At 37.5% G+C, this 27,110-nt stretch overlaps 1 protein-coding gene across 2 annotated transcripts in view; it reads right to left on the bottom strand.

Moving 5' to 3' along the window:
• znf711 (zinc finger protein 711) overlaps positions 1 to 27,110 on the bottom strand; it is a 47,446-nt gene that overhangs the window by 3,865 nt on the left and 16,471 nt on the right. For both annotated transcript variants that reach the window (XM_073058383.1, XM_073058382.1), the window contains exons 2-6: positions 23,321 to 23,419; positions 22,192 to 22,755; positions 9,469 to 9,627; positions 7,140 to 7,283; positions 5,044 to 5,181 (exon numbers count right to left, since the gene is read on the bottom strand). In XM_073058383.1, coding sequence (XP_072914484.1) covers positions 5,044 to 5,181; positions 7,140 to 7,283; positions 9,469 to 9,627; positions 22,192 to 22,755; positions 23,321 to 23,399 — 1,084 coding nt within the window. In that variant the 5' untranslated portion in view covers positions 23,400 to 23,419. The remainder of the gene's footprint in view (positions 1 to 5,043; positions 5,182 to 7,139; positions 7,284 to 9,468; positions 9,628 to 22,191; positions 22,756 to 23,320; positions 23,420 to 27,110) is intronic.

Here is a 27,110-nt window from a genome sequence, read left to right as displayed (position 1 = left end):
AAGATAGACGAGAGTGAATATCAGACCACTGGAAAACTATGCTAGAGGTAGTAATGGAAATAGCAAACTAACTGAGTAAGTATTTTGCATCAGTTGTCACTGTGGAAGACACTAGCAGTGTAGTGGAAGTTCCATGTGTCAGGGATCATGAAGTGTGTGAAGTTACCATAACAAGAGAGAAGGCTCTTGGGAAAGTGAAGAGTCTGAAGGTAGTTAAGTCACCTGGACCAATGGTGTACACCCCAGGATTCTGAAAGAGGTGGCTGAAGAGACTGTGAAGGTATTAGTAATGATCTTTCAAGAATCACTAGATTCTGGAATAGTTCTAGAAGACAGGAAAATTGCAAATATCACTCCAATCTTCAAGAAGGCAGAGAGACAGAAGAAAGGAAACTGTAGGCCAGTTAGTCTGACCTCAGTAGTTGGGAAAATGTTGGAGTCGATTATTAAGGATGAGGTCTCAGAGTACTTGGAAGCACGTGATAAAATAAGCCTTAATCCGCATGGTTTCCTCAAGGGAAAATCTTGCCTGACAAATCTGTTGGAATTCTTTGAAAAAATAATAAGCATGACAGTGAAAGGAGAATCATCTAATGATGTGTACTTGGATTTGCAAAAGGCCTTTAACAAGGTACCACACATGAGGCTGCTTAACAAGCTACAAATCCATAATGTTACAGAAAAGATTCTAGCATGGATAAAGCAGTGGATGATTGACAGGAGGCACAGAGTGGGAAAAAAGTGAGCCTTTTCAGGTTGGCTGCCAGTGTCTATTGGTGCTCCACAGGGGTCTGTGTTGGGACAGATTCTTTTTGTTATATGTCAATGATTTGGATGATGGAGTTGATGGCTTTGTTGCAAAGTTTGAAGATGATATAGGAGCTGAAGACTACAGAAGAGAGACTTAGATTAGGAGAATGGACAAAGAACTGGCAGATGGAAAACAATGTCAGGAAGTATATGGCCATGCACTTTGGTGTAAGAAATTAAAGGGTTGACTATTTTCTAAATGGAGAGAAGATGCGAAAAAAACGGAGGCACAAAGGGACTTGAGAGTCCTTTTGTAGGATTCTCTAAAAGTTAATTTGCAGGTTGAGTCTGTGGTGTGGAAGGCAAATGTGATGTTAGCATTCATTTTAAGAGGACTAGAATATAAAGGCAAGGATGTAATGTTGAGCCTTTATAAAGCACTGATGAGGCCTCGCTTGGAGCGTTGTGAGCAGTTTTGGGCCCCTTATCTTAGAAAAGATGTGCTGAAACTGGAGAGGGTTCAAAGGAGGTTCACGGAAATGATTCCAGGATTGAATGGCTTGTCATATCTGGGCCTGTATTCACTAGAATTCAGAAGATTGAGGGGTGACCTCATTGAAATCTACCGAATGGTGAAAGGTCTTGATAGAGTGGATGTGGAGAGGATGTTTTCTATGGTGGCGGAGTCTAAGACCAGAGGACACAACCTCAGAACAGAGGTACATCCTTTTGGAATGGAGATGAGGAGGAATTTCTTTAACAGAGAGTGGTGAACCTGTGGAATTCTTTTCCACAGGCAGCTGTGGAGGCCAAGTCTTTATGTATATTTATGACAGTGATTAATAGATTCTTGATTGGTCAGGGCATGAAGGGGAGAAGACAGGAGACTGGGGCTGCAAGGAAAATTGGTTTTCCTTCATAGTTGTGGTTGTTCATTGCTCTGACTTTTACTTTATTAATGGCCTTTCCAGCAACACAGTAGAACTTGTATATAAGTATAGTTGGGTGTTGTAACAAATAATCATTATTAAAATTAACTAGATGTTTAAATTTATTACACAAGGGTGTAGTGTAGACCCAATGTGTAGTCATGAAAAATTTGTGCAATTTCATGCCGGATACAAAGGGCTATTTTAGTAATTAAATGAGTTGAAGGTGGAACATTAACCAAGCTTGGTGACAAAACAAATCTTGGGTTTCACCATATATATAGGCTGAGATACTGCAGAGTTGTAGAATATGGCAATGGTGAATCTACAGTGATAAAATGCTTTGAGAGGTTGGTCATGACTAGACTGAACTCCTGCCTCAGCAAGGACCTGGACCCATTGCAATTTGCCTTTTGCCATAATAGGTCAGTGGCAGACGCAATCTCAATGGCTCTCCTCACAGCTTTAGACCATCTGGACAACACAAACACCTACATCAGGATGCTGTTCATGAACTATAGCTCAGCATTTAATCCCATCACTCCTGCAATCCTGATTGAGAAGCTGCAGAACCTGGGCCTCTGTACCTCACTCTACAATTGGATCCTTGACTTCCTAACCAGAAGACCACTATCTGTGTGGATTGTTGATAATATATCCTCCTCACTGATGGTCAACACTCGCATACCTTAAGGGTATGTGCTTAGCTCACTGCTCTACTCTCTATATACACATAACTGTGTGGCTAGGCATAGCTCAAATAGAATCTATAAATTTGCTGATGATGCAACCATTGTTGGTAGAATCTCAGGTGGTGACGAGAAGGCGTACAGGAGTGAGATATGCCAACTAGTGGAGTGGTGCCACAGCAACAACCTGGCACTCAATGACAGTAAGCCGAAAGAGCTGATTGTGGACTTCAGGAAGGGTAAGATGAAGGAATACATAGCAATCCTCATAGAGGGATCAGAAGTGGAGTGAGTGAGCACTTTCAAGTTCCTGGGTGTCAAGATCTCTGAGGATCTAACCTGGTCCCAATATATCGATGTAGTTATAAAGAAGGCAAGACAGTGGCTATACTTCATTAGGAGTTTGAAGAGATTTGACATGTCAAAAAATACACTTAAAAACTTCTATAGATGTACAGTGGAGAGCATTCTGACAGGCTGCATCACTGTCTGGTATTTGGGGGGTGGGGGGGGGGGGATGCTACTGCACAGGACCAAAAGAAGCTGCAGAGGGTTGTTAAGTCTAGTCAGCTCCATCTTGGGTACTAGCCTATAAAGTACCCAGGCCATCTTCAGGGAGCGGTGTCTCAGAAAGGCAGGATCCATTATTAAGGACCTCCAGCACCCAGGGCATGCCCTTTTATCACTGTTACCATCAGGAAGGAGGTACAGAAGCCCTGAAGGCACCCACTCAGCGATTCAGGAACAGCTTCTTCCTCTCTGTCATCTGATTCCTAAACAGACATTGAACCCTTGGACACTACCTCACTTTTGAAAATATACAGTAGTTTACTTATTTATTATTTTTATATTTTTCTCTCTTCTATACTATGTATTGCATTGAACTTCTGCTGCTAACAAATTTCACGTCAAATACTGCTGATAATTAACTTGATTCTGATAGTAGTCAATTTTGTGATGAAGTACATTTAAATATCATCAAGACTGGAAAGGAAATCAATATTTTACAATATTTCATTGGTCATGATGACCATCCACTTCAGGTGAATCAGATACCGGTTTTAATTTCCAGTGTAGTATATTGAGTACAGAAGTAAGCTATTCAGTCCGATCAGTTCATGCTACTCTTGAGCTTCCTTACATGTAACCATATACTTTACTCCTCCTTGTGCTTATTGAGCTTCCTCTTAAATGCATCTTTTCAATTGTCTCAGCCAGTTTCTTCAGTGATGTGACAAAAATATGTCTTCTAAATTCACTATTTGATTTCTTGCTAATTATTTTATATCAAATCCTCTACATATGTTCATCACCTATTCTCTGCATCTATTCTTTAAACATTTTCATGAATTTTTAAAACTCTAAGGTTACCTTTTAACTATTTGTTTTCCAAAGAGAGATTCAAGAATGTTCACCTTTCCCAAGATATATGACCTTATATATTATTATATATATTTTGTACCTCCTCAATGCCTTTTTACTGAAAGTAAATTAGTATCGCTTAACATATTTGATACAACTTGTGCAGTGCACCTCTACTTTTCAATTCTATTCTTCTTAAAATAAAGCTGTTATTTTAAAGTCCCTTTAACTTGTCACTAACTAGAGACTAGTATTCCAAGATCCTTTTCCCTCCTTAGATCAGGGGTTCCTAACCTCTTTTATGCCATGGAGCCTTACCTTTAACTGAGGGGTCCGTGGATCCCAAGTTGGGAACCCCTGCCTTAGATACTTATTTTCAGAGTAATGGGTGATTTTAATTTTCTCAGCAAAATGTGACACCTTACTCACGTTGAAATTGAATTTGCCAATGACAGGTCATCCTGCAACTTTTGAGATCTTTTTGTTTATTACAATCTTTCTCATTTTTGACTACATCCTGCACACAAGCTGTCTCACTGCTCCAGACATTCAATCTTGCCCTCTTGTTTGCACATCCTCTCTGAGACCGATTGGGTTTTTTGGGTGCTCCAATTTTTCTCCCATATCCCAAAGCCATTTTAATTGCTAGGATAATTGGGCATTGCAAATTGCCCCTAGTGTGTAGATGACTGGTAGAATCCAAGAAGAGTTGATGGGAATTTGGGACAATAAAATACTACCATTGTAGGATTAATGCAAACAAATGCTTGATGGTGTAGACTTTGCAGGGAGGAAAGCAGATCTTGTGCTGCATGACTAACATCTCAAGTATTCCTTTGTGTTTACAGCTTCATTGAAGTCACCTCTTTACCGTTACTTTCTTAGCAGAAAGCTGACTCCACATACACTGATATTGATTATTAGTCTTACATTGTATCTTACTGAAAGCCTTTCAGAAACCTACTTGGGTGATACTTTGCCTGCTTTCTTCTAACCCTTAAAAAGAATTCAGATTGGTTAGTCAAGGATTTTCTCTTTTGACCATATATTTATTTTTTGGATCTTATGGCTTTCTATTTTCATTTTCTAAGGTTCCATATTTCCCCCTATCACTATGGTTAAAATGTAAAGCTCCCTAAACATGCTTTATCTTTCTACTTAAATGGTGAACATTATATTGATCTATCTTTTGCACTGCAAGACTTTCTAATAAATTACTAAATACCTATTTTCTTTCAGATTTCTTAACCTGCATACAGTACAAAAAAGTTGAATCCAAATCTTAAATATTAATTGTAAATCACAACTCTTACCATATGCAGCTGCCCATGCAACAGGTACAAAGGCTTTGCTGATGCTAGAATCCTCAGTCTGTGTCTCATGAACTGTTGTTGCTTCCTCATCTCCAACAATGACCTCCATGTAAACTTCATCAGCGATATCAGCACAATCTGAAAATACAATTTCTTTAGCTGAAATTGACTGCAGGTTTTCCATATTTTTAAACAGTTCACTGAAGAATCAAATTTACATTTAAAGTGTTACATGTGCTCTCCATAAATCCACAACAATTAGCAAAGAATTACTGCATTACAATCGCTTAATTTGTTAATGGATGGCATGTTGATGGAGTAATGCTTCTGAAAGATTTTATAAACTCAGGATATTCATTTATTCAAGATCCATTTATTATCAAATAATGTATAAATTATACAACCTTGATATGTAGGGAGAGTTCTGCAGCTGAATAGTTGATGTCACCATTCTCATTTAGAGAACTGTTCCTAACAATTTCCAAACAGTTGTGATTTAAGGAAAGGATTGCCACATACACTATGTCCTCTTTCTATGAGTGAGATACTATCACATCTAAGTCAATTCGGTTTAGTAACTGCTAATAACTTCCTCGAACGGATGTAGGTGATTGCAATTCCTACACAGGTCTATTACCTCTTTAATTGACCACTATTTGGTTGCTTTTTCACAAATTCAGGTTCCTGGGAAGCTGGACCAATGTCATAGTGTAATGTCTTTCTTAAAATAAATATATGAGAATAGGTTGAGTGAACTCGGCCTTTTCTCCTTGGAGCGACGGAGGATGAGCGGTGACCTGATAGAGGTGTACAAGATATTGAGAGGCATTGATTGTGTGGATAGGCTTTCTTTTCCCCCAGAGCTAAAATGGTTAGCAAGAGAAGGCATAGTTTTAAGGTGCTTGGAATTAGATACAGAGGAGATTGTCAGGGGTAAGTTTTTTTACTCAGAGGGTGGTGAGTGTGTGGAATGGGCTGCCGGCGGCGACGGTGGAGGCGGAAACGATAGGGTCTTTTAAGAGACTCCTGGATGGATACATGGAGCTTAGAAAAATAGAGGACTATGGGTAAATCCTAGGTAGTTCTAAAGTAGGGACATGTTCAGCACAGCTTTGTGGGCCGAAGGGCCTATATTGTGCTGTAGGTTTTCTATGTTTCTTTAATGAACACTGAAACATGAAAGAATAATGAACTAAAAATATTATTGAAAATATATATAGGTATGCTAGTATCAGCTAGAAAGGATTAAATTTTGTATGGTAATCCAATATTACATTAGAAAGTCAAAAGGTACGTCATATAAAAATTGACAAAAGGAAAAGACATCAAGCCTTTTCCCAGCAATTCACAATCTGCTTGCAGACATTTAACCCTATTTGCGGTTGCATTTTAAAAATTAATACTGTACATCTGTCAAATGTCTCAACACCAGTGCACACGACGTTTTTACCATGAAATCTATCTGCCATATATAGTGTGTCTTCTCTTCCAAATATTGAGCCAGCTACACTGAATTTCCAGCAACTACTACTTCTTTTACTTGAACTACAAATCTACAGTCCAAGCCAAAGTAACTCACTAATAAGACAAGGATTAGTTTACGCAGATTGATGAATTGAAACATCAACTAATATATTGCAATCTCAGATTTTAGGTAGAAATGGAGCAAATATGCAAGTCAATCATGTAGCTAATGATGTGACTATATTCAAACGCTGACAATTTCCACTGAAACAATGCTTTATTTTACTATTTAAACAGTTGATACTGACTATATTAATACAGTACAATTTTAGACAAAAATCTATTTCTTCTATCTTTTGAGTTTGCTGATTAATTGCAAATGAGTTTTTACAGCTTTGTTAAAAATCATGTTAAATTTAATTTCGAGAGAGTACAGACTTGGCTTATTCTATATTGCTGCATTACAAGTTAACGGAACTTACTTTTGAAAAATAACTAATCTAAATCTTCAATTATTCACTCAGGATTAAACAGGTCATTGGATTAATAAGCAAAATGACTGAAATGATATCAAGTTTCAATTCTCCTTTCAACGAACACTAAAAAAGGAAACCGTACATAGAATTCCTTACTAATGTCATCCTCCTGAGATGGGTCTTTAACTGCCATATAAACCATCTTTTCCCGAGACATTCGACCAACATTCCCTTGATCAAGCATGTTGGTTATGACATGACCATTCTGATATTCATTTTCTGCAACTACTTCAGTTTCACCTTGAAACAGAAAAACAAACAGATATTAAGATAAAAATTCAAATCAACCTTACTTATTTTACTCATTTAATTGTTTTACTAATAAGTACATTGTCAAAGGAGAAAAAAAATAACAGTAGCCATACAATTGGTCAAAAAACTTTGAAGGCATTCAGCACTCACATAAATTTGTTCTGCAACAAATGAATTAAACCTTCATTTTCACAATTCTTTGAACAAACACCAAAATATATGGCCATCATAATCTATACCTACCACAAAAAGGTAATTAACACCTGCTAGATTTTAAACACATTCCTTATACAAGCCTACTTATAATTTGTTAGTGAAGAAAATCAATATTAAAAATTAATTACAATTATTTTTCGGTTGGATTCATGTCTAGCATTCCCTTAGACCTCCTTAGCATTTTAAATATGTTCTTTATCTTCTTCATCGATTTAACAAGAAAGTTGTCAGCATAGTGTCAGAACATCCAAAAGAATGAATTCTACTTTTGTTTTTTAATGGCAGGGAGATTAATAGCTCTTGAATAAAAAATGTTGATATATAGCAGGCTCTATCCGGCATTGTAAGATTTTACCACAGCAATATTTTCAAACATATATTTAACTCAGACCCTAATAAAAAAATTGTCTTATCATTTCAAATCACCATAATGAGGAAAATGTCAAAAGACTAAACCAGTGGATCTCCGTCCTGTTTGTATTTGCCAGAAAAAATATACAAGGCCAGGGCAAGATCCTCAATCAGTCTACTTTTGGCAGGCAGTACTGCCCAAAACACTAGTAGAAGTGGGCACCATTGTCCCAGTGAAAGCAAAGTCCCATCTTCACATTGAGAACTCTTTCCACATTGAATTAGCATTATGTTTGCTAATTAGGATACTGATCTGACAACTCAAAACTCGACATTCATTAGTAAAGGTAGACCATCAATATTAAATGAAACATACATTTACAGTCTGTAACCACTTAGTCTGACACATTCCTCACTTTATCATTGGAATCAAGCAATGGGATCATGGACTATTAAATGAGTTTGAGAGCAGCACCAGACATACCTAAAAGCAATGAGGTGCTGACCTAATGCAACTATTAATACATGAGTGCATGGATTCCATGCAAAATAAAAATAAATCTGATGTGGAATATTAACAAAGCTTCTCTGCAAATAGTTGTAATGTTCAAAACTAGAACTGAAGGACAAGGCACAGAGCCTTTGCCAGAAGTTCAACAACTATACACTTGTAATCAAGGTCAATAAAATAACCTTCAAATATTATAAACATACCAAATGCACCACAAACCTTATTTCAGAACACACTAATAACTCAGTTACCAGCAATCTCTCTCAAACTGGACTAAAATATGAACAGGATTATCTCACTATTCCTTAATGTCCACATGCGTGGCTCTGCTGGAAAAACTCAGAAACACACTTGCACAATTTTGGATAGTCAATAACAGGCATATTCATGCAAACAAATTCCAAGACATTCACCAACCTCTTTTCTTATACCATCATTCAATTTAATAGAGCTATTATCTAAAGACTGTTTGATTCAAAAGAAATGTTGGAAGTAAAAAATTGCTTGGGGAAACTCTGGCCTCAGATGGCCTTCATATCTGTTAAAAGTACAAGAACAGAAGTTTATGAATCTAGTGCTTAGAGGTCCAGATTTTATAGTAGTTCTGCTAAGGAATGGACTTCAATCAGCAACCTAAGGATAATTGTAAATTTCAAAGCAACACGTACAAAAAGCTGGAGGAACTCAGCAGGTCGGGCAGCATCCGTGGAAACGAGCAGTCAACGTTTCAGGCCGAGACCCTTCGTCAGGACTGAAACACTGACTGCTCGTTTCCACGGATGCTGCCTGACCTGCTGAGTTCCTCCAGCTTTTTGTACGTGTTGCTTTGACCACAGTATCTGCAGTGTACTTTGTGTTTATTGTAAATTTCAATTCTGCTAAAGAAACATGTCTCATATAGTACATACTATTCTTACCCTAATAGCCATGGGAAATGAAAATATGCCTAATTATGGCTTGCATTCTTTGTTAAACTATACAGTTTCTTAAATAGGAAATATTGTCATTGCAATGCATTTATGATTTTCACACTTTGTACTCTGATTATTGAAGATTGATACAGATAATAAACTTGTCAATAAAACAATTTTTTACCTATTTCCACATCATCTTCAGGTTCAGCTTTAAAAATATATACTTTAATGACCTCAGCTCCAAATCCATCTTCTTTAGAAGAATCATCTTGTTCAATATCAGTGCTTATTTTTATTGGTGCATTTTCTATCCGATCCATCTTTTCTCCAACGTCATCTACTGTATAAAACAGTTATAGTACAGCATAAACCTCAAATTTAAAAGATTTTATTAGTGTTTAGGTGTCTCAATTAATTTCTTGACCCATGAAAATTTTTGAATATTATCGAGTTTTTCAAGCATATTCCTTCCAACAACTCCCAACAACCATAATTTCAATTAAATCACTTGTGTTTTCCTGACATGAATGTTATTTTGTTATTATACATATTAACGATACTTCGAAGCATTTAAATTTTTTTTGATAGTTAGGCTATTTGGGTGACAAGAGCACAGAAACACAAAACAATATGGCATTAAAGCTCTAGAACCACAACAAATATGCAATGGCTTTCTGAGTCATACTAAATATGAGAGATGGATTTTTGAATCACTTCAATGAATTTTGTTACTTAGACTATTCCATCCTCAACCCAATGCTGGGCTCAACAACTCATTAATATTAAGTGCACTAAGTCAAAAGGATACACAAAGGTAGATGAAAACCAGAAAATATTAAAGACATTAGAGTAACACACACAGAATGCTGGATAAACCCAGCGAGTCAGGCAGAATCTAAGGAGGGAAGTAAATTGTCGATGTTTCAGGCAGAGATCCTTTATCAGGACTTCCAACATCCTCAGAATATCATGGTTATATTAAGGGACCCATTCTCTTTTTAACATTATTGTTCAAACTGATAGCAATATATGATTTTGTTTCATTTTAATATTAAAATACATCAAAACATTGGAAAGTACACATTTCACATTACAAAAATAAGCCTCTAAAATGAAAATCATTGCCAAGTTATCTATCATCATGTTCATCGTTAAATTCAGAGATTATCTGTAACAGTCGATTCAGGTTCTACTCTATCACAAATTAGGATAGTGAGATATTTCTTACAGCTAACTAATGGATGAATTGCACTGGTTGTGACCAGTGTTGTGGTTGTGGATTGTGGAGATTGAGGCTTGCAAGGCTCCCACCCCCATTCTAACAACTTTCTACAGGGGCACCATCTCTCCTTGGCTGCATCACTGTGTGCTAAGGAAGCTGCTCGGCACTGATCACAAAACCCTGGAGCTAGTAAAAACTGCTGAGAGGATCACTGGGGTCTCCCTCCACACTATTTGTGACATTTACCAGGAGCGTTTACATGAAGGGCCCGAAGCATTGTTGAAGATCCCTACCACACAACCATCAATCTCTTTGATCTACTATTATCAGAAAGGAGGTACAGGAGCCATCAAGACTAAGACTGCCAGACTGGGTAACAGCTTGCTCCCCCAGACTCTGAAACTAATGAATACTCTGCCACCACTGAGGTCTCATCACTAAGACAGTGAGCTGTTTGCTGTATACCTGTGCTGCACACTTCACAACATTTTGAATTAAATTATATTAACTTATTTGGGTAATATTTTGTTTTAAGTGCTGCGTGTACATATATTACATTTACATATACATAAATATGTATTGTAGGTGCACCATGATCCACAGGAACTTTCTTCTGTTTGGTCATGCACACGTAGTCAAATGACAATAAATTTGAACTCGAATTTGCTTCTGAACAAAATTACCAGAGATCAGCTACTTTCACCTAAGCAATTCATGGACTCATGTGGACCCTCCTGAGGCCAGCAGCAGAGCCCCAGCATAGAGTTGCAAATCTTATTCACTTCAATGAGGAACCTGGGACCAGAGGATGGGGAAGATGAATGATTCCTAAAAACAATTATTTTTATTTATCAAGAGAATGTATTTAGATCACTTTTAACACCACCAGATTCAGGAACAGTTATTACACCTCATCCATCAGGCTCTTGAACCAAGGGGAATAACTTCACTTGCCTCTTCACTAAGCTGTTTCCACTTTCAAGGGCTCTTCATCTCAGGTTCTCAATATTTATTGCTTATTAATTTATTTATTGTTATTGTTTCTTTTTTTCCTTTCTTTTTTTATTTGCATAGTTTGTTGTCTTTTGCACACTGGTTGTCACCTTGTTGGTGAGATCTTTCATTGATTCTATTCCGGTTCATCATCTGATATCATATTGTACCATGTTGTATGATGTGGGTGCTCATGGTCCCATGACTATGATTATTCTTGGCAAATTTTTCTACTGAAGTGGTTTGCCTTTGCCTTCTTCTTGGCAGTATCTTTACAAGACAGATGACCCCAGCCATTATTAATACTCTTCAGAGATTGTCTGCCTGGTGTTAGTGGTTGCATAACCAAAACTAATGATATGCACAAGCTGCTTATACAAACATCCACCACCTGCTCCATGACTTCGTGTGTTCTTGATCCAGGGGAGGGGGGTGTCCCAAGGGTGACCTGCAGGCTAGCAAAGGGAAGGAACATCTTATACCTTTAGCAGAGACATATCTCTACCCCGTCACCCGTGGTTATTGGATTTATTGAGTATGTCAAGAAAATGAATCTCAGGGTTATATATGGTGACATATATGTAATTTGATAATAAATTTACTTTGAACAATGATACCCCAGCACCCTTGGGACTTTGGTGTCAGATACATCAACACTTTAAATTCACTGTTTTCTAGATGCTACGCAGTAGTGTAATAACATTTTCCAATGAATCAGGTTAGTTTAAAAGCACAGGAAATGGGGTCATTCTGAGTTTTTAATGGAATACAGGAAACAAAACCGGATCAGCCAAATGTTGAACCTTCTGTATGTCTGAATTCTGGATAGCAGATTATTTAAGGTTTACTGTAAATCATACTATCATATGTAAAATGTTGTCAAATAAAGTCTCAAAATCTCTGATACTAAGCAAAGCTCCATTGCCAGATTTGCCTCAATGAATAGCTATCAACAATGCACCAGGAGCAGTATCTCAACCCTGAGACACTTAACTTCTGCATATGGAAGGCTGGTATGATCTTCCCTTGTCATCCAATCCAGTTAAGTGCGTGTGGGTGAGAACTGTAACATGGCCAACTCCTGGTGGTGGGCCCGATTCAGGAAGATTCATTCAAATGATTTGCAACAAAGGTTATAATATGCTAAAATCAATCTTCACATTTCATAAGCACATGATCACTAAAAAGTGATAAAACAATATAATCAAAAATAAAATGTGAAGCTGGCAACATTTCAATATTAAAAAGTAATTTATAAAATCAGATGATAGGGCTGATTCTTTTAAAGCACATACTTTTTGTAAAATTCAGAATTAATTGAAAACGTGAACAATGCAAAAACCTTAATTTCTAAAAATTGAAATATTTCATGTATTAATCCCTTCTATTAAAGGAGCATTTCTATTCAGAACTGTACTTTTTTCCCCATTTAATTCTGTTGTTCGACCAGTAAACATCAATTCAATGAAGATTATAAGCCGTCTTTACAAATCTACTACATTCAAAATCCCTCTTAGAGAAGTACCATTTTCTACATGTTTTATGAATCTATAGCAAGGCCAACATAGGTCACTTTGTTGAAAACTTCTTATAGTCCCAAATGAGATGCAGGTGTTGGAATGGCCTTTCGATTTGGTAAAGTATGATCAGGTTTCAGATATGACAGAGGAGACTTGGTGCTTACAGGTTGTCACTCACTTCCCAGTAGCCAGATTAAGAACAGTATTGTCTGAAGCCTGGAAGAAAGTTACCTGTATGTTTTCTTGATGAGGAAATGGAATTTCGTTATTTAATATTTTTCCTTTAGGTCCCTAACGATTAACAAAAAGTAAAAGTTTCCAAGGAACATTTTCACCTAATACCACGTTATAAATGTCCAATAATGTGTGAAGGTAACATTATTAACTGAGAAAGGCTAACACTCCATCAAGCCCATGTAAAATGAATACGTAATTATTCAATCAAGTATCTTACTCTCACACCATTCATTTAGCAACTGATTAATTGAGAAGTAATTCCACACCCAGCCTCATCAAACTCCATCTTATGGCAAGGAGCTTCACGTTTGTTAGTTTTATCATCCCAACCTTATTTCATAATGGCTACTCTTCTGTGAACCATTTCAAATGAATTGGCATTTGTTTTGAGTTAACATGGTTCTTTTTAACTTTTCTTCTTTTTAAACCATTCTGGTGTTGATTTACTTGTTTTGGGCCATCGTCTTGTTGCATCATCCAACTTCTATTAAGCTTCAGGTGATGGACTGTTACCCTAATATTCTCCTGTAAAGTATCTTGACACAATTTTGAATTAATTGTTCCCTCAACGACTAAAAGCTGTCCAGGCCCTGAAGCAGCAAAGCAGCCCCAAACCATGATGTTCCTTCCACCATACTTCACAGTTGGGATGAGGTTTTGGTGTTACTGTGCAATGTCCTCTTTCCTCGAAACATTGTGGTTTGCATGTCTGCCAAAAAGTTCAACTTTGTTCTCATCTGTCCATAGAACATTGTCCCAGAAGCATTATGGAACATCCAGGTATCTTTTGCAAACTTGAGAAAATGTTTTGTTTTTTTGGAAAGCAGTGGTTTCCTCCTTGGTGTCCTTCCATGAATACCATTCTTGTTCAGTGTTTTTCTTATAGTGGACACATGAACTGAAAAGTTGTAGAGATTTCTGCAGGTCTTTTGTTGTTACCCATGGATTCTATCACTTCTTCCAGCATTACAGATTATTCCCTTGGTGTGATCTTTGCAGGACACCCACTCCTAGGGAGAGTAGCAACAGCATTGAATCTCCTCCATTTGTAAACAATTTCCTTTTACTGTGACTGATGAACAATCAGGTTCTTAGCAATGCATTTGTTGCCTTTTCCAGCTTGATGTATCTCTATAACTCTTCTAAGGTCCTCTGAAAGTTGTTTTGATTGAGGCATGGTGCACATAAACAGATCTTTCTTCAGAAGAGCAGGCTCTGACAGTAACCTGACTTTGTTTCATTTTTTTTATAAATAAGGCAGGTGCCTCTACAACCCACATCTCAAATTTCATCTCATTGACTGGAACATCTGACTTGAAATAGCTTTTGGAGGAGGCTTTACCCCAGAGTTTCACATACTTTTTCGAACCTACACTGGGATTGTTTAAATGGTGTACTCAGTATTGACGAGACAAAGTACAATTGCTTTTGTGTTATTAGCATAGGCAGAATGTGTTTGTCTATTATTGTGACCTAGATGAAGATTAGGCCACCATTTATGAGTAATTGATGTAATTGATGCAGAAAATCAGGCAACTGTAAAGGGTTCTCAAACTTTCTCTTGTAGTGGTACTTGTGATAGAAGGAGTGCAATGAAAGTTCACCTGAATAATTCTGGGGATATCGTCTGAGGAGAGATTAAGTAGCTGCCACATGTACTCTCCAGTCTGAAGTAATGAGAAATTATCTGTACTCAAGGGAGTTCAGAAGAACGAGGGAACTCTCAATAAAAGCACATTATACGAGAAAGCATGGTTAGTGAAGGTGTAAAGAATGGGCGAGTCCACAACTCTTAGAACGAAGGGACATCTTTAGATTCTAGAACAGAGGAGGAGAAATTTATTCAGCCAGAAGGCACTGAATCTGTGGAATCTGTTACCAGACAGCTGTGGAGCCCAAGTCATTGGGTATATTTAAGACAGAGATTGATAGACTCTTGATTGCAAAGGGATTTAAGGGTTACATGGAGAAGGAAGGCGAATAGGTTTGAGAAAAAAAAATCAGCCATGATTGAACAGTGAAATATACTCAAAGGCCTGAATCTGCTTCTGTAACTTAAGGTTGTACGGATTTTCCTATCTACTAGCTTATTTACAAACGCAATACATATTGTATGTATGACATCACATCACACTAAGAAAATGTGACTATAATTGTTCTTTAAACACTTATTTATAAAATATTCAGTAAAAGACCCAAAGTTTTCTCCCTACCAAATTCATTCCTTGATTTTTTTTATTAGAACTATGCTTGTTATCTATTTAGACCTCAGTCAATGTCAACTCTAAAGAGTTTGTGGAATGAACATTCTTCACAAATTTTAGTATTTCTTTTTGTTGAAATATTGATGAGATCATGTCATCATGCCTGAAGCATAAATGTAGGAAAAAAAAACTCAATTTATCCTACAACAACAACATTTGAGCTTTGATTTTCATTTGCTATTCACAAGGTTAAAGCCTTAATTGGGTTAAAGGATACCCTTTAAATCCAGTTCTCTGCTTCTCTTAAACTTTTTCCATGTTTTAATTACTGTCAGCTGCTTTATATTATTCTAAAGTAATTTTTGTTATTTTTCCTTAAAGCTCTTTATTCAATGAATGATGACTGGTTACAGATACACAGAGGTTATAAAAAGTATTCATTCCCACCCCCTGGAAATTTTTATTGTTTCAGAACATTGACTCACAGTGGATTTAATTTGGCGCTTTTTTTTACACTGATCGACAGGAAAATACTCTTTGGTGTCAAAGTGAAAACAGATCTCTACAAAGTGATCTACATTAATTACAAATATAAAGCACAAAATAATTGTTTGCATAAGTATTCACCTTTTTTAATATGACAAATCATATCATCATTGGTGCAGCCAATTGGTTTTAGAAGTCACATAATTAGCTAAATGGAGATCACGCATGTACAGTCAAGGTATTTCAATTGATTATAGTAAAAATACACGAATGTCTGAAAGGTCCAACTGCTGGTGATTCAGTATCCTGGCAAAAACTACACCACAAAGACAAAAAGAACACTCCAAGCAACTCCGCAGCAAGGTTATTGAAAAAACACAAGTCAGGGGATGGATAAAAGAAAATTCCCAAGTCACTGAACATCCCCTGAGTACAATTAAGTCAATTATCGAGAAATGGAAAGAATATGCCACAGCTGTAAATCTGCCTAGAGCAGGCAGTCCTCAAAAACTGAGAGAATGTGCAAGAAGGGGACTAGTGAGGGAGGCCGTTAAGAGGCCTATGACAACTTAGGAGGAGAAACAAACTTCAGTGGCTAAGTTGGGAGAGACTGTGCTTCACCAGTTGCAGCTTTATGGGAGAGTGGCAAAGAGAAAGCTATTGTTGAAAAAAACTCACATGAAAACTCAACTAGAGTTTGCCAGAAGGCATGTGGGAGACTCTGAAGTCAGCTGGAAGAAGGTTCTAAGGCTGATGAAACCAAAATTGAGCTTTTTAGCCAACAGACTAAATGCTATGTTTGGCATAAGCCAAATACTACACATCATGAAGAACAGACCATCCCTGCCTTGAAGCATGGTGATGGCTACATCATGGTGTGGGGATGCTTCACTGCAGCAGGCCCTGGAAGGCTTGTGAAGGTAGAGGGTAAACTGAATGCAGAAAAATACAGAGAAATCCAGGAGGAAATCTGATGCATGCTGCAAGAGAACTGTGACTTGGATGAAGATTTTTTTCCCAGTGAGGCAATGACCACAAGCATAGACAAAGCAACATAGGAATGGCTTAGAAACATCAAAGTTAATGTCCTGGAGTGGCCAGGTCAGAGTCCAGACCTCAATCCAATTTGTGGCTAGACTTAAAAAGGGCTGTTCACTCATGATTCCCCATGGAATCTGACAGAGTTTGAGCAGTTTTGTGAAGAGTGAGGAAAAATTGTAGTGTCCAGATGTGCAAAGCTGATAGAGACCTATCCACACAGACTCAAGGCTGTAATTGCTGACAAAGGTGCATCTACTGAATACTGATTTGAAGGATGTGAGTAATTATGCAATCAATAATTTCATTTTTAATTGTAATAAATTTAGATCAATTAATATTCTGATACAAACCTTACACCATAGACCTCAAAAACAAAATTAACTTCCCTTGTTCACTGGTTACTGAACTTTGTAGCAACTGGCAATCCCTTCAATTCTATGTAATGACTTATTTCAGTTTGTTCATTTCCTAGTGTCAAAATCTTTTTAAAATTAAAAGCAACCTGGTGGGTGCTGGAATGTGCTCCTGGGGTGATAGTGGAGGCTAATACAATACAGACGTTTAAGAGCCTTTGTAAGAAGCTAGATGAATGCAGAGAATGGAGAGATATGAAGATTGTGTCAGTAGAAGGGATTAGTTTAGTTTAGTTCGGTATTTAATTATGAGTTAAAATTTGTACAGCTTTATCCTGTGCTGTACTGTACTATTCTATTCTATTCTATACATCTGGTGCAGCATTTACAGATAGGCACAATGTGGAAATCCTGCTCTACTGACACAATGTGCCTGATACTTAACTTCACAGAACTAAAATAATGGCACCAATATCAGAATTTCTTTTCTATATCTTTAAACTTGATCACTGATTAAATTTGATTATAAATGTTCATTTATCAAGATAAGAGGATTATTAGATACAGACATTGAAATTTAGGAGTAATTGATTGTGTACAAGAGATATATTGGCTAGGATCTCAAGATTGCTACCCATGCTGTGTGCTACTGAGGCCAGAAATAGGAAGACAATACAGTTTAATAAGTGGCTAAGGAGATAGTGCAGAAGTGAGGACTTCAAATTTTTCAATCATTGGGCTTTCTTCTAGGTAAGATGGACCTGTACAAACAAGAAGGTTTGCTACTGCTGCTCTGGGGTGTTTAAACTAGAGTTTCAGCAGGATGGGAACCAGACTACCAGGGCTATTAGTGGAGTGTTTGTGGAAAAAGATGTTAATCCCACATACAAAGACAGGAATAGAAATGCTGAGCATGGTGTGAATAATGTTCTGAGTTGCGTCCATTTCAATGCAAACTAAAAAATAAGCAATAAGTATCAGGAACATGAGATGAAGTCTTTCAAAGTGAATCCATGGTTCGTAAGAACTGTTCAGTGATGGAATGAGTAAGTTGAGTGAAGTTATCCCTTCTGTTCCAAGAGCCTGATGGCTGAGGGGTAATAACTGTTCCTGAACCTGATGGTGTGGGTGATTTCTTCATAATTGCTGAGCCCAGCAGACATACTCTGTAATGATAACACTGAGGAATTTAAAGCTGCTGACCCTATCCACTTCTGATCCCCCGATGAGGACTGACTCATGGACCTCTGGTTTCCTCCTGAAGTGAATAATCAGCTTCTTGGGGTCTTGCTGACGTTGAGTGAGAGGTGGTTGTGGTACCACTCAGCCAAAAATATCAATCTCCCTCCTATATGCATCAGCAAAATTAGATATGACATTGGGGGTATGCTCAACCTCACATTCATAAGTATAAAGTGAGTAGAGCAGGGGGCTAAGCATACAGCCTTAAGTACATCTGTGCTAATGGAGATCGTGGAGCTGTTTTGGTCAAACAAATTGACTGGCGTCTGCAAATGAAGAAATCGAGGATCCAATTGGACATGGAGGTATTAAGGCCAAGGTCTTGAAGCGTATTGATTAGTTTGAAGGGATGATAGTGTTGAATGATGAGCTGTATTCGATACAGAGCATCCTGTTGTATGCATCATTGCTGTCCAGACGCTCCAGACTTGAGTGAAGAGCCAAAGTAATGGCATCTGCTGTAGACATGTTGCCTGTATGCAAATTGCAGCAGATCCAAGTCGCTTCTCAGGCAGAGGTTGATATGTTTCATCACTGACCTCTTGAAGCACTTCACCACAGTGGATGTAAGTGCTACTGGACGACCGTCGTCACCGAGTCAGGTTACCACGTTCCTCTTGGCACCAGAATAATTGAAGCCCACTTTAAGCAGGTTGGTACTCTGACTGTCGATATCGGTCAGTTGATCAGATAGTAGATGTCAGATGATCAAAGTGGCTTTGTGCAGGTTAGCTTGTGTCGAACCAGTCTTATACAATTTTTCGAGGAAGTTATCTGGAACCTTGATGAAGGCAAGGGACTGGATGTTGTCTACATGGACTTTAGCAGGGCCTTTGACAAGGTCCCACATAGGAGGCTGGTCAAGAGGTTCAGTAGCTTGGCATTCAGGATGAGGTAGCAACTGGATTCAATACTGGTTTATCAGAAGTCAAAGATTAATAGTAGTTGGTTGCCTCTCTGACTTGAGGCTTGTGACTACTGGTGTGCTGGGTCTTGTTTATCATCCAGATAGTTGATATAAATGACAATGTGGTAAACTAGATCATCAAGTCTGCAGATGACATCACGATCAGGAGCAAAGTGGACAGTGAAAAAGGCTATCAAAGCTTGTAGTGAGATCTGGACTAGCTGGAAAAATGGGCTGGAAAATGACACAGAATTTAATACTAACAAAGGCAAAGTGTTTCACTTTGGGAGAACAAACCAAGCTACGACGTACACATTGAAAAGTGGGCACTGAAGAGGCGACAGAACAGAGGAATCTAGAATTCCTTGAAAGTAACATCACAGATTATAGTGAGAGTTTTTAGCACATTGGCTTTCATAAATCTAAGTACTGAGTACAAGAGTTGGGATGTTATGTTGAAGTTGCATGAGATGTTGGTGAAGCTAATTTGAAGTGCAGTTCTGGTCACCTACCTACAGGAAAGAAATCAGAGGAATATTTTACAAGGATATTGCTGGTACTCAAGTACCTGAGCTGTAGGGAAAGATGGAATAGGTTAGGACTTTATACTCTGGAGCATATGAGAACGAGGGGAGGTTTGACAGAGGTACACAAAATTATGAGGGGTATAGATAGGATAAATGCAAGCAGGCTTTTTCAACCAAGGTTTGGTGAGACTAGAACTAGACGTCATAGAACAAGGGTAAAAGGTGAAATATTTATGGGGAACATAAGGGTATCTTCTTCACTCAGGATGGTGAGGGTGTGGAACTAGTTGCCAGTGGAAGTGATCGATACAAGTTTGATTTCAGCATTTAACAATAATTTGGACAAATACATGGATGAAAGGGATATGGAGGGCTAAGTTCAGTTGCAGGTCAATGGGACCATACAGGATAATAGTTCAGCACAGATTTATTGGGTCAAAGGTCCTGTTTCTGTGCATAGGCTCTATGACTCTAAGCCCTGAAGTTCTATAATGCATCACAGAAGCAATTTATGCTTATAATGATGTGACTGGGCACTGTTTTAGTGATTTGTAAACAACTGCTGAAATATGTCAAGAGAACAAGAAGAGAGAGAAATGGATAGGTGAAAGAAATACAGATATGAAAAGATGCATGGAGAGAAAGAAAGTGCGTCTTTCAAAGATGTACCTTATTTGCAATACCTAATACTCATGCAAGGCACAACATGTAACACCTTTTCTGTGACTTAAGCTCAACCTTGAAAACATTTTTCAAGAGTTTTTAAAAAAAGGGGCATTAAATTTTTATGGACTAATCAGGTAAAGCAGTAGTATTAAAAATTGGCTGAAATAAACAGCAATAGAAGCTGCATCAACATGGTTGCAAATAATTAGTGAGATGCCCTACAGGCGAATAGTTCATCACTATTTATGTTCTATCTTAATGATTGATAGAGATAGAAACAAGACTGTCAAAATACAGCACAATTTTCAGGGTGTGATTTCAAGTAGGTAGAGCATTGGTTGAGAACCAGTACACAGTAAATGTAGTTTGTATAATTCTGTTCAATCTATTAAAAAAAAGACTGTATTAGATTTAAATGAACATGCTGAAACTATGAGGAAAGAACTGAGGATTGGATGCAGAAAGTAAAAATGTATACAATGTAAATTATTTGACACAAAACTAGTTCAACGTTCTGAAATAACGTGCATCGACAAGAAAGATGGTATAATCCTGCTTGTGTTTCTTATGTTCTTGCGTTAGCCAGTCACATGAACTAGAAACTATATTGTGTGGTACAATGCAATTTACATGCCAGGCAGTAATTCTACATTTCCACATATACAAAATCTTACTATTTGAGTAAATTATCTACAGGGTCTTGCATGTACTGATAGGCACAAAATAACATGCATTTTTGTGTAATTACATGTAGAAGGACTTAATATTTGTGATGCATAGTATGTTGTAAATGCTAGAACACTTATTCTACATATACAAAATGGCAAAATGCACATTCAAATGTTTTTGTGAAGCAAATCAGATTCAAGGGCCTGGAAACTTTAAACTTGGAGGATAAAAAGATAATTTAGATTTAATGGCTTTCAGCAGAAGGCAGTAAAGATATGGAAGACAGCCTAGATAAATACTGGTGCCTAAATGGACAAATTTGGAGAAATTTGTTAGAGTATGACAGAGACTGAGATGGAGAGTAATGATCTTTTCCAGCTTTCAACATTTCTAAGTCTAGCAGATGGACTACAAGTTCAGTAATTTCCTACAATATGGCAGTGTTGGCAAAATACCAAAACCGTAAAACTTGAATAAAATGTCCCTGACTTGGAATGGTTGATTGGTTCTTAATTGGAAAAGTGTTAAAGGTCATAGAAAGAATGGGTTTAAGAGGGATAATTAATCAGCCACGATGGAATGGTGGAGAACACTCAATGGACTGAATGGCCTAATTCTGTTCCTCTGTCTTATAACAAGGATGCAACTTAACATTGTATTAATGGTATTTTCACAATTTCTTAAATTTCTTTACTGTGTGTGAGTAAATTATTTGTATATTGATCATTTGTGGACATTTGCTGCATATCTTCACTAGTGTAACTCTGACAATTATTCTAATAATTACCTTGTTTCCCAAAAATGCTAAACGTGAAAAGCACATTAATTTCCACTTACAAGATATCATTAAGAAATCCTCAGATGCATCTTTTCCATCTATCTGGGCTTCAATAGTCATGGTTGAGCCAGGAATAGCCTCTTCGTTTTGAACTACTAAATCTTGGTTTTGAATTACAGTCTCTGACACAGAATCTACTTCCATAACTTCCTCCGAGACCATTGCAGGAGAAAGAACATCCGTTACAGAATCCTGGACCACGTGTTCAAATTGCTCCTCATCCTGCACTGATACAAGGTCTGATACTAATACTTGATCTGGAACACCAACAGTTTCTGTTATAAGATCTGAAGCCAGAACATGGTCAGGAACTGAATTGGCATTCAAGTCTTCTTCAAGTGTAACATTAGCTTCTAAGACAGAGTCTGAAACCATCACACCATCTGTCACATCATCACTTTCAGCTATAATATCCGGGCCCTGTACAACTTCGTGAATATTAGTTGTGAGACCATGTTCTATGGTAACTTCTTCTCCAGTGACATCTGAGACCAGTACTGCATCAGGCACAGATACAACAATATGATCTCCATCAATGTGGGCTGTACCAGCCATTCCAGACACTGCAACACAAACAGATCAGTTAGGGACAACTTCAGTGAACATTTTACTAATTACAATTGGAAGTTTACTACAATATGGTCACAACAAAACAGCAAAACAGACTTGGCCAATGTTATTAGCTCTCAGATATGCAAAACACACAACTTATGGGAAACATAGGAAAGCTACTTACTTCAATAAAATTAATTATTTATGTTCATTACATGTGCATTTCTATCCAGGATCGCATTGAATCTCTCAACTTAACAAGTGAATCATGCATCTGATATATTTGAGTCGGCTGTAGTTAAACTCAACATATCATACCTCACCACTTTTCCTAGTCCTAGCACACATCATCCCATTTATATTAATTTTCTGTATTAAATCTGTCTAGTTACCTGCTTAGACTCTTATATCGAGGTAAGCTTGGATCAAATTGGTACAGCAGAGCCAAATACTGTTGCTTTAAAACTCCCTATTAAATCTCTTAAATGTTTTGGTGATCTATGTACTTAATTATTCTATTAAAAAAGCAGCAGCTTGAGTTTCATATATTTATTTTTAAACAAATAAACTACTTACCAAAATCCTGCATTATCATTGCATGAGAGACTTTTGACTCCTGTGAATGCAGCTCAAGTCCTCCCCCTCCTTGATCCATGATTTAGAGTTTTCATCGGTCTTTAAAGAAAAGGTGTAACAATTAGTGTTTAAGCATTCAAGGTTTTTCCTCAAGCATTCATGAGGCTAACTACATCATAAGTTAATAAGTTGTGTTGCACATTAACTGGCCCTAATTGTCCAGAAAGGAAAGCAGTAGTTTCAAATCACTCCTTTAACACAAATAGAGTCTAACTCCTATCACAAGATCATGGAATCATAAAGCATAGAAGGCCATTTGACAGATTTCACCTGTATCAATTCTTTGGTTGAACTACTCATTAATTCTGATTCCCATTTTCAACGAACTTTGTCCTGAAAAATTCTAAGTTTGCTTCTATCACCATATCAAGAAATGCACTTTGGCTTTATACCAAGTGTCTTCATGGCATCTCTGATTGTTTTGAAAATCCCACATGGAGTCGATTTACAGAATGTTGTGATTGAGATGAGATGGCAAGGACTATCAACCATAATGGTAATATTCAGTCCTAAAATCATTAACAAGACATTCTCATTACACCTGTTCATACATAACATTCTAGGAGTCATCATGTTACCTCACCTGACCTCCAAAAGTAGCATAATGGTTACATAATGAAACTACTGCGCCAAGGCCCTGGAGTCTTGGCAGCTGTGGATCATGGCTTTAAGTAATTAAATTAAAATAGCATGATGAATAGGAAATCAGTGTCATAAAACCCATTGTTCATTTGTATCCTTCAGAACTGGGTTGCTTTAGACCCACAACAATATGATTGACTCTTCAATATCTTCTGAAATGGTCTAGCATCCCACTGTTTAGATGACAATTATGAGTAGATAATAGACCAAATCGTGCTTAATTTTCTACTGCAGTCCATTTGCCAGTTCAGCATTTTCTCTTCTTTTGCATCTTCACATGACAACATGAAAATCAGGAACGACAAAGAATTCTGACATCAATGGATCTGACCTACTTTGCAGAACCAAGGGGCCAATAAAGTTTTGTATCCACCCACTCTGAGGAATATAGATTTAAAATATGAATTGACAGGTTGAACAGAGCAATGGGACAAAATTTCCCATCAGAACCATTTAATGGACAACTTCTAAACTACTGCACTATCCATACCCAGCCTACACCTCAGTGATAGCTGGGCTATCCATAATGGTAGTGCATTGTGCATGTATTGTACTCTTTGTACAGAATGTGGGAGATCAAAGTACTTAAATAAAGATTTTAGAGAAACTGCTAAACAAATTGGCAGTCAGCTAAGCTACATATGCTGACATAGTGAGCTGTCAAAAACATCAAACCTTTCTGAATGCCTCAACTCTACACTTAACTTTAAGAACATAGTCACAAATTCTTTTAAGAACAGTACCAAAAAAAATGTAAGTTAACTACAAATTCTTCTAAATACTTTGATCCCCTGCATTCTGTACAATGCACTGCCATTGCGCATAGCTTCATCTCTGGGGTGTCAGCTGGGTATGGATAGTGCCGTAGGTTAGCAGTTGTCCATTACCTGGTGCTGGTGGAAAATTTTGTCCCATTGGCCTGTTCAACCTGTACTTAAAGAATTTGTGACCACATTTTGAATTTCATATTTTCTCACAATGGAAGAAGCCATCATTCAGGCCACTGAGTTTCAGAGTGTTCCCATCAATCCCATTCCCCCATCTATTTTGCTGTAACCTATTCACTCTTATATGCCCATTAACATCTCCCTGTATTTCCCTATTACCATCTTGGGTGGCAATGAAGATAGTCATCAGGATATACAGAGGGATCTTGATCAGCTGGGTAAGTGGGCCAAGAAATGACAAATGGATAAATGGATGCGAGTGAGATGTTGCATTTTGGAAAGACAAATTAGGGTATGACATTCAGTCAAAATGGGGGGGGGGGGGGGGGTAAGTGCTGTAGAACAGAGAGAGATCCAGTACAAGTACACAGTTCCCTGAAAGCAGCACTGCAGGTAGACAAGATGCTGAAGAAGGCTTTTGACACGTTGGGCTTCATCAGTCAGGAAACTGAGTGCATAAGTTAGGATGTTGTGCTGCAGTTGCATCTATCATTAAGGACTCCATCACCCAGGGCATGCCCTCTTGTCATTGCTACCACCAGAAAGGAGGTAAAGGAGCCTGAAGGCACACACTCAATGATTCAAGAACAGCTTTGTGTGTGTGTGTGTAGACACACACACACACACATATATATATATATATATATATATATATATATATATATATATATATATATACACACACACACATACATACACACACCACAATTCAGTTATTATGTATTGCATTGTACTGCTGCCGCAAAAACAACACATTTCACAACATATGCCAGTGATATTAAACATGATTCTGATTGTAAGGGTGTATTTGGAATATTCTGTTCAGATTTGGAAAGATGTCATTAAACTGGAAAGAGTGCAGTGGAGATTAACTAGGATGTTCCTGGGACTTGAAAAACTGAGTTATGGAGAGAGGTTGAGCAGGCTGTGACTATTTTCTTGGACTGTGGGAGAAAGGTGATCTTATAGTGAGGTGCACAATAGGGTTAATGTGCATAGCATTTTTCCCGGTGTTGGGGAATCGAGAACTAGAGGTCATGGGTTGAAGATGAGAGGGGGAGGGATTTTAGAGGAACCGTAGGAGCAATATTTTCATCCAGAAAATAGTCAGCAAATGGAATAATCTGCTTGTGAAAGTAGTTGTAAATGCAGCTGTCTTGATTCTCCAGCCATAAGAAAAGAGTTTTTTCACTCCATCAATACTCATACCGCTAGAAGAGTAAAACTGAAAATATAGAAAACTATAGCCCAATTGGTAATGGGTTTATTATTTTCATGTGTACCAAGATATAGTGAAAAGCAAGTTTTGAATGCAATCCATTTCAAGTGAATTTCATTTAAGTACATTGAAGTAGTACAAAAGAAAAAGCAATAACAGAATGTAGAATATAGTGTTGTAGTTACAGAGACAGTGCAGTACACAGACAAATAAGATGCAAGGGGTTCAACGAAGTAGATTGAGAGATCATGAGTTCATCTTTATTGTACAAGAGTTTTGTTCAAGAGATGGATAAAAAGTGCCCTTGAACCTGCTGGTGTGTTTTCAAGCTTATATATCTTCCACCTAATGGAAGGGATGGAGAAAATTACCAGATTAAGAGGGGTCTTTGATGACGTTGGCTCCTATTCGAAGGCAACAGGAAGTATAGGCAGTCAATGGAAGGGAGGCTGATTTTTGTGATGAACTGAGCTGTATCCACAACTCTGCAAATTTATGCAGTCTTCAGCAGAGCAATTGCCATACCAAGCTGTGATGCATCTACAATTCCCCTATGGAAAGACCATCAGTTATTTAAATCAGTACACTACTGATGTACTATTCATCACCAAAACTATTTAAATGTTCAATATCCTTTCAATGTCTAATGATATTATCTGGTATTGATATTGTCAGATAATATCTTTTAGGATTTTTTTAACCGAAAAATTGTCTGATTACTTTCATCTCACCCGTCCTTTCGGATACTCAGTTGAGGAAATGTCCTCCCACTCCGCCCTTCCACTCACAGCCTCACACCACAAAGTTCCTTCAGTTCTTTCTTCGCAAAAATTGAATAACTTGAACTATTCAGATTTCCATGAAGAAACAGTCACTTTTTCTATTTTTATACACTAAGGCAGATATCTTGATCTCACCCCAT

Source organism: Hemitrygon akajei, chromosome 10, assembly GCF_048418815.1.
Source record: "Hemitrygon akajei chromosome 10, sHemAka1.3, whole genome shotgun sequence".
In the NCBI taxonomy this organism is placed as follows: domain Eukaryota; kingdom Metazoa; phylum Chordata; class Chondrichthyes; order Myliobatiformes; family Dasyatidae; genus Hemitrygon; species Hemitrygon akajei.
The sequence above is the reverse complement of the archived record's forward strand: the minus strand, read 5'-3'. Positions and strand labels throughout refer to the sequence as shown.